This window comes from Notechis scutatus, chromosome Z, assembly GCF_049901735.1.
Source record: "Notechis scutatus isolate UNSWTSFEM ecotype Mainland chromosome Z, rNotScu1.2, whole genome shotgun sequence".
Classification (NCBI taxonomy): domain Eukaryota; kingdom Metazoa; phylum Chordata; class Lepidosauria; order Squamata; family Elapidae; genus Notechis; species Notechis scutatus.
The window spans coordinates 106,619,545-106,629,133 of record NC_142025.1 but is presented as its reverse complement, the minus strand read 5'-3'; the positions used below and the strand labels follow the sequence as shown (position 1 = coordinate 106,629,133).

At 35.0% G+C, this 9,589-nt stretch overlaps 1 protein-coding gene across 1 annotated transcript; it reads right to left on the bottom strand.

The window, feature by feature from the left end:
- Positions 1 to 8,435: 8,435 nt before the first annotated feature.
- Positions 8,436 to 9,380, bottom strand: LOC148129069 (olfactory receptor 6F1-like). The gene has a single exon (XM_087945954.1). It carries the CDS (start codon positions 9,378 to 9,380, stop codon positions 8,436 to 8,438), a length of 945 nt encoding a protein of 314 aa, XP_087802080.1.
- Between the last annotated feature and the right edge of the window lie 209 nt (positions 9,381 to 9,589).

The following is a 9,589-nucleotide window of genomic DNA, read 5'->3' as shown; positions in this document are numbered from 1 at the left end:
AGTTGAAAATTACAGATCAATCTCTTTATGCTACATCTCCTGTAAAGTCATGGAATCAATTATTAACCAATCCATTATCCTCCACTTAGAGACAAACAACCTACTCTCTAATAAACAATTTGGTTTCAGAAAAAAACTATTCTGTAATCTGAAACTCTTACACTGCAAAACATATGGACTATACAACTCGATCAGGGCAAAGTGATAGATGCAATTTACATAGACTAAATCATGCCTTTGATTCAGTGGTACATGACAGACTAATACTAAAACTAAAATCTTATGGTATCTCTGGACACCTGCAAACCTGGATAGAAGCATTCCTGTCAAACAGACAACAAATGGTCAAAATTGGGAGCGTCCTATCAAATTCTGTACCTGTCAACAGTGGTGTCCACCAAGGCAGTGTTCTAGGACCAACTCTCTTCATACTCTACATAAATGACCTCTGTGATCATATTAAGAGCAACTGCATTCTCTTCGCTGATGATGTAAAGCTACTCAACACCACAAACAATACTACTACCCTCCAAAAAACCTTGACTATGTATCAGAATGGTCAATCAAATGGTAACTTCAAATCTCAACAAATAAATGCTCCATCTTACATATTGGCAAAAAAAAATATATCAGAAAATAAAATACAAGCTAAATAATCAAGACCTTGTTGATGATCCAAACTTTGTCAAGGACTTTGGAGTACTCATCTCAAATAATCTAAGTGCTAAAGCCCACTGTAACTACATAGCCAAAAAGGCATTAAGAGTTGTTAATCTAATCCTATGTAGCTTCTTCTCTGGTAATATCACACTACTAACTAGAGCATACAAAACTTTTGCTATACCTGTACTTGAATACAGCTCACCAGTCTGGAACCCATATCATGTATCTGATATTAACACAATTGAAAAAGTCCAGAAATATTTCACAAGAAGAGTTATCTGCTCCTCTACTCATTGCAGAATACCTTATGCCACCAGACTTGAAACTCTAGACCTACAAAACCTAGAACTATGCTGCCTCTGATAGATCTAAATATAGTATATAAAATCATACATTGCAATGTCCTACCTGTCAATGAATACTTCAGCTTCAATCATAACAATACAAGAGCACACAATAGATACAAACTCAAGGTTAACCGAACCAAACTTGACTGCAGAAAATACGATTTCAGCAACAGTGGTCAATGTTTGGAATACTCTTCCTGACTCTGTGGTTTCTTCCCCAAACCCCAAAAACTTTAACCTTAGACTGTCTACTATTGACCTCATCCCACTCCTAAGTGGCCTGTGCATAAGTGCAGCAATCGTGCCTACCGTCCCTGTCCTATTGTTTCTTTTTATTTTTCTTATAAGTATCTATCTCATGTATTGAAAACTATGTTTATTCTTATACTTGTATCTTGTAAGTGATTGACAAATCAAATAAATACTAAATACTATAATATCTGCAGGCTGATTTTTTTTCCAATGATGGTGGATTTACCATACAGTGTTATCAGTGAGGAAAATGGGCTTAGCTTATTTCATATTTATTGTGTAACCAATACATTAAAAAATCTAATGTGAAAAAATGGTGCACAAGGAATATTAAATTACAAAGAGGTTTTCTGTTAGACCTAAAAGATGGGGAGGGATAAGCAGGGAGGAAGATCAACCATCTGCATTATGATACTGTCCAATTGGAGACCCAGGCCAACTGGCAGAGCCATTTCTACAAGTTCTTGTGGAAGGTCAGGAGGTTGAGGGTCAGAACTGACCTCACTCCAGGGGCGAGAAGTTCTAAATGGCAGGAATGAATTTATCTTGATGGATCAGTCAATACATCAAAAACATAGCTTCAATTCTTTTATGGTATTGTATTGTTTTATTTGACCAAAGTCAGTCCTGATTGTCAAGGAAATCATAAATATTTTGATAATCTTGTAATGTTAAGACTTAGTGTAATACAGATACTGAGAATTTGAAAGCATCAGGTTAAACATTTTTTCAGGATTCAGTCTGGATCAGTGATGGGGACTAGAGGCTTAGTCTTTGGAGCTTTCAGATTTATGCTGGAGCTCTATGATAGGGGGATAGAGAGAAGATTCCCACACCCATGTCACTTATTCTTTTGGTTTTTACTCTTCATTTAAACTTTTCTAATTTTAATTGTTTTGTATTAACCTTTTAGCACGCCACTGAAACAGTGAAATGGACAGCATATTTAAGAAATAAATAAAGAAGGCATCAAGGTTGGTTGTTGTTGTTTAGATTTGGTTTGTGTGTATATGTGTGTCTGTTTTGTGGGTGTGTTCCCCCCTCCAGAAGCAATCATATGCAGTGTTTTGCAATACAGATAAACTTTATTTTAACATACTAGGGTTGAAGGCAGGATTAATTTTTTTCTGGAATATCTGTTAAATATACAAATACATAACTGTGATACTCCTGTAAATCACAGTGTATAAAATAAATCATTCCATTGCTCAGTATACAATGCAGTGAATATAAGAGAGCATATTTTTTCAATAGGAAAATTAGGTAAATTAAATAACGGTAGTGAAGTTAAATTATAAACAGAAAGCTAACAGAAAACTAATCTTAAAAATTGATTGGTACTTCCGGTTTGTTGGCTTCGCGAGCGGCAGGGATTTGCGATCCTGCGCGATCCCTGCCGCGCTAGCCGCTTTGATGCCTCCAATCTATTGATCTGGAGGCTAGGGCTGCCATGAAGAGGCAGCCCAAGATAGGAGGGATCCGGACAGGGGGTTGGGGTCTTCGCAGACCCCTTCCCCACCCAGCTCAACCCTCTTTCTCAAGGCGGTGGAGCGGCGGTCTGTGATGGCCGCCACAAAGAAGCTGACAGCTGGACAAGATCGTGCTGGAAGAAGAGAAAGTGCTGAAGCGAAAGTTTCTTGGCTGAACTGGACTGTAAGATAGAAGTAATACAAGTAATATCCTGAAAATTCTGATTTTTTGAAAGATACTTTGTTTCCAGAAGAGATTTACAAGCGGCGAGTGAAAGTGTTTTAAGAGAAAGTTTACTCTCCTTCCACATGGATTTAACAAATGGATATTGAAAATCCTGCTATTTTATAGAAGGTAAAAATTTAAAGCTTTCTGTTATAAGTGGGAAGGGAGAGGACAAAAAGAAAATTTTCATTAAGATTTTGCTGGAGGAGATGCCTGGAAGATTTTGAGATTGGAAGTTCATTGTAATGAGACTTTAAAATACAGATTGGGTTTGTTTTTTCCCTTGCCAACTGATATTACCCCAGGAAGAAAAAGTGTGAAGAACTTTGTGTTCTGTTTGGATTGTTTGATGACTTTGGGATTTTGGGGAATTGTTTTTAGTTTTGAACTATCTTGGTTGTTCTAAAAAGAAGAAGAGAAAAAAAATGAAGAAAAGGTTTATAATGGCTTTATCTGCTGATGAACTGAGAGAGGATAAAAAAAAGAAGGTAAAGACGGTGTGAGAGAAATTTTTTGCTTTTTAGAAATGGCGCTTGCTACTTATGAACAAACACAGCAATTAATGGAGGATACAGAAGAAGAAGAAGAAGAAGAAGAAGAAGAAGAAGAAGAAGAAGAAGAAGAAGAAGAAGAAGAAGAAGAAGAAGAAGAAGAAGAAGAAGAAGAAGAAGAAGAAGAAGAAGAAGCCATCTTTAATGAGTCTAAAAGGACATAAGATTTAAAAAAAAAACATCCAAGAAAGAGAAAAATAAGATGCAAAATCAATATACTGTTAGAAAGCAAAAGAAAAGAGAAATGCAACAGAGGGGGAGCGAAGTGGGGTAAAAAGACCAGATGGGATAAGATAGGAAGGAAGAAGGGGGAAAAAGCCAAAAAGGTATGAAATAAGGTGTGGAGAAGAAATCTTTTTTATGGATAATGGGTAATGCATAACTTTGTTTCAAAATGTTTCTGCAAGGTACATGATAGTATTGTAGTATTTGTATGAGAATTAGAAAATTAGGATTTTATAAGGCTTAAGTAAAGATTAAAATATTAAAGGTTTAATAATGATAGATTTTAAGATTTAATAAAATATTAAAAGGAATGTCTAAAACATTTAGTTTAAGTATAGAGTTTAATTGACTATTGTGTGGATGTTCGTATGAACTTATTATTATGGTATTTGTTTTTGAAATAGATAATTGGAATGCTATGAGATTTAATGTTTAATTATATATTTAATTACTTTATGGATTTACTATTTTAGTAAGTAGAATGTACTAAGCAGAATTAGATAGGGAATTAGATGTTAATGTAGGGGAGCGATGGAAAGGCATCATACTTCGATTAGTGATTTCAGGAGAAATATTTTCTTTTCTAATATGAATGAGATAAATGGATAATTGAAAAGAATGGACAAAAGATACAAATATAATGATTTAAATTAAGATGAAATAAATAAAATAGAATTAAGGAGAGTGGAAAGCGGGGAGAAGTTATAATAAAGATATAGAAGGGTAATAAGATAGGTAATGGCATATAAGTTGAACATGAATTTAATTGAAGTCCATACAAAGAGAGGTAATCCGGGCCCAAGCTACTTTTTAAAAAGAAGTTTTATGTTTTTGTGTTTTGTGTGTGTATGTCTGATTGAGATTTAATAAAACCTTGGGAGAAAGCGAGAGGAATATTTGTAAACATGGCAGAGGGAAATATGAATATGATGAGTAAAAAATGGATAAATATAGAAGAAATGTAATTGAATAAGAGTAAAGAGAAATAATGAGAAATCTGCTAAAAAAATATTTAAGTGGAAATGGGATATATTAGAATTGTATTGTATAAAACAATGTTTTATTTGGCTTGTAAAATTTATAATGGAAAGAGGTTCAATGTCTTTAATGTTTAATGATGCTTTGTTTGTCTGTAAAATTAATAAAATTTGTTTAAAAAAAAAACTAATCTTAAAAATTATATATAAATTATATTTTCTTTTCTAAACTCATCTTCATTTATGGGACTTTTTCTCTATGATATATGACTTACTCCTGAAAAATTTTAGGCTGCAACAACACAAATATTTGACCCTAATTCAACCCAAAGTGATCACGAAGCATCAATTTTGGGCCATATTCTGAACAGAAATAATGTTTGTCTTTAGCTGTAGGCTTAAAAATATAAAGAGTAGTTTTGGGAATTAGGTATGTCCAGTTTAATGAAAAGATGTGACATGATAGCAGTATTCCAATATCTAAGGGACTGCTACAAAACTATTATCTAAAAATCTTGAAGGCAGGACAAGAGGCAATGAATGGAAACTAATCAAGGACAGTATTCACCTAAAACTGAGGAGAAATTTCCTGGCAGTTACAATTAATCAATGAAATGTCCTGCCTCCAGAAGTTGTGTATGTCCCAATGCATGAAGTTTTCAAGAAGAGATTTGTTGAGGTAATTCCCCCTTAGGAGAATGAGTGCACACAGGGAGACATAGTGAGAGTGGTATTGAATAATATACAACCAGCACATAGATACACTGAAAAGTAAAATGTAGGTTTTACTTCTAGTAAACAGTTAAACAAAGTCCAACAAGCAGTCCAAGTCATATACGTCTAAAGCAGTCAGTATTTAGTCCAGGGATAATCCAAAATCAAATTCCAGTATTATACACAGTTCAGTTTAATAGACTCACAGCAATCCAAGAAGAACAACGATCAGCAACAATCAATAGGGAAAAATGCAAACCAACCAACATCAAACATCAGAACATCTAGCAACAGCTAGCAACTAGGAAACCGGGTTTCTGGCTCAATCTTATGGCTGTTTGAGGAACCACACACAATTACAATTACATCATTCCCTTAAAGAGACGGTATTAAATGTCTATCCTGGTTTATATATTTCCAACCCAACTGTTAGGTGACTATCAATTCCTAACAAGATTAGGTCATTTGTCTGAAATGGTATAAGGTTTCCTATCTGAACAAGGGGTTGGACTAGAATACATCCCATGTCCCTTCCAACTCTGTTATTCTGTACCCTGAGTTCTGAAAGCTAAGGAGTACAATGTCTGACACTGTTTTCTTGAAGGAATATGAGCTATAATCTGTCAGTTTCCATATTTCTCAATATATAGTTCCTTCAAGTTAAAAAAAAAGTGTTTGTTTTCTTAACCTGGGTCCTTTTCTTTACTGCTTTTAGGGTTCATGATCATGAACAATTTGATCATGTATAACCAGGTGCTAATACAAACAGCTCTTAAGTTATAACCAGTCACAGAGATTTTTTGAATTTATGATGGGCCACCTGAAAATGTACTTATAACTTGGTTCTGAAGTTCTGACTGCCTGTCCCATGGTAATGTGATCAAATTTCTGGCCCTTGGCAACTAGCCCACATTAATGTCCATTTGCAGTCTCCTGCAGTCACCTCTTTGCCATAAAGAGGCATTTATTTTGCAAAAATACCACATAGTGAATATTGGATTCACTTAATGATTGCAACATTCACTTAACTACCATGGCAGTTGATTCACAATCAAAGCATTTGCTAATTACCACTACAAAAAAAAGAAGGTCATAAAATCAGGTCAGTCACATGATAACCCACTTAAGTCAAAAACTATCTGAGATAATAGTACTTGCCACAGGTTGCTGAGCAGCTCTGATTGGCAGTGGGTTCAAGGAATGCATGCGGACTCAGTTTGGTTTCATATAGTTCTGGGCCCATCTTCAGACTCTTCCAACTTAAATGTGGCTTAATTCATAACTTAATATTAACTATACTTCAATTGGGAGGTAATTCTCTGATTATCTGAAGTAAATGTTTTTGACTGAGAGGCTTTACAGTATTCTCCTAGAATGTAAAAAGTTGCTGGCAGGGAAATTTATGTATGCATTTAATTTATTTATATATATGACTGCTCATCTCAAGGTGCTATGATGGGCAGCTAACCATACACATAAGGGCAGTCAAGATGGCAGCTGCAACCATGCAATTGGGACCCTTCCTTCCTCTGTTTTACTTGGCTTTCAAAGAATTATTGGCATGTAGTGATTGTTAGGAATAACATGGTTACCTAACGTAGTTTGGGTAAAATAATATATATAAACTATGATAGTGAGTTTAAGTGTGTGTCACCTTAAACTGCAAAGCATGTAATTTTGGGTGCGGCTGTAAAAACGCCATAAGAGGGAGCAAGAGAACTTGATTGATTGCTGGCTTACTGGATTGCTTGCTGACGATGATGGATTGATGGTTTGTTAACTGCGTGTTCTCTGCTGTTGCTGAAGGAAGAAAGGAGGTTTGACTTCTTCATATCTCTACTGCGAGGAGATATATTACTGGGCTGATATTTGTAAGTTTACTGACCTCTTTTTCGACACTGGATTTTGAACTGATTAATCCGCGGATGGACTGAACTTGTGAATGATATATGGACTGTTTGACTATGCTAAAAATCTTACTGGAATAAACTATTTAACTAGCACCGTGTATCTGTTTTACTGAGTGTAAGCTACAAAAACGTTTGTCTCACATATGAGTAAGCCTGAGAAAGGCTTTAGTAAGAGAAGTGACCAAGAACCCAATGGTCACTCTTATTGTGCTCCAGAGAGTGGAGATGGGACAGAGTTCCAGAAGTACGACCATTACTGCAATGCTTTACTGATTTTGGCTTTATGTAGAGTGGCTAGATGGAAGCTTCTCCTAAGTGCAAAACACATACAAACCTGCTTGGAGCAAAAAAGCACCCGAAGGACCCTCAGACTGCAACAACAAGGTTCTCTAGTCTGCCCAATATGATCCCAACAGTGAAACCTAGGGGTGGCAGCATCATGCTGTGGGTATATTTTTCAGCAGCAGGGACTGGGAGACTGGTCAAGATTGAAGGAAAGCTGAATGGAGACAAGTACATTTATTTCTTCTCTAAATGTCCCCTTGCTTTATCACTTCAAAGTACTGTATAATTCATTAGATTATTTTTCTGTTATTTTCTATACCTTTACATATTACTTTTTTCTTTAAGTAATTTTCCATGTATATCCTTCTGTATTGAACCACTACTAAATTGGCTTAATCACCGTGCAGTACGTCAATTGGGAAGGTGAAAGAAAGAAGAGTGAAAGAATGCAAATGAAATGGGGAAAAAACTGAAAATGAAAGAACAAAATGTTAATGCTCTGAAAATTCTCTCTCTCACACACAGATGTCCATAAATTGGCACAGATGAAACAGCATGTTAAACACTATTAAAGAATTAGAGATTAAACAATAGAAAATGTCTTAATTTTTTTCAACGTAACTACAAGAATACCAATGCTTGAGTGTTCATTGTTTCTTTGGATATCTTAGTGAAGTTTCATAAATATACAAACTTATAAATATATTTTCCAGAACAAACAATAGGTTTTCTTTAGAAACTGTTCATACTAAAACTTATTTTTTGTGAGCAACAAATAGACATTCTTTTTAATATTTATTTGTTGATTACAAATAATTAACCATTCCAATGCAATGAATGTCTAAATGCCTCCTTTACTTCTTTGTTCCTTAGTGTGTAAATAAAGGGATTCAGGAAGGGAGTTAAAATTGTGTTCAAAATGTTCACCAATTTGGTCATTTCTAAATAAGTCGATTTAGAAGGCTTAACAAAGAGAAAAATAGTGGAACCATACCAAATAATAACAACAGCAAGATGGGAGGAACATGTAGAAAATGCTTTTTGCTGCCCTTTTGCTGAAGGAATACGAAGGATGGTAGAGATGATATAAATGTAGGAAAGTAGAGTTATCGTACAGGATCCCAATATAACAAAGATAGCTATAACAAAAGCTGAAATTTCAACATTATACGTACTGCTGCAGGCCAGAATTATCCAGGAATCAATATTGCAGTAGAAATGGTTAATCACATTGGGTCCACAGAAGGTTAACCTTGAGATCAGAAAAGCTGGTATGGAAATAACGATGAATCCACAGAGCCAAGAGCTAGCTGCTAGCATGCTGGAGAAATGGAAGTTCATGATAGTAGTGTATTGCAGTGGGTAACATATGGCCAAATATCGGTCATAAGCCATGACGGATAGCAGAAAGTATTCTGTGCAACCCAAGGCAAAAACAAAGTACATCTGCATAATGCACCCAATGAAAGATATAGTTCTATTCCATCCAAGAATAGTGACAAGTGTCTTTGGTACACAGGCTGTTGTATACCAAATTTCAAGAAAAGAAAGATTGCTAAGGAAGAAGTACATGGGAGTATGGAGACATTGATTTGCAGTTACAATCATGATAATGGCAACATTTCCTAAAACTGTTAGAGTGTACATGATAAGAAAGATTGTAAAAATGAATATTTTTAGATAATGAGATCCAGGGAAGCCAAAAAGAATGAATTCCATAACTTTTGTTTCGTTTTGGGCTCCTTCATTGGTATTTTCCATTTATTCTCTATTTGTCTTTGCTGAAATTGGGGAAAACATACTAATTGGATTCAGGCTTTTAATCTCGGAGACCTCTGTGATACCTTTCAGCTCTATGATTCTATGTTATATATTCTATACTTGAAACAGATCATTTTTCATTATGTTGGTAGGTTTTCCCTAAGTTTGATTTCACCTACATGAAATCACAATTATAAAATCCTTTAAAA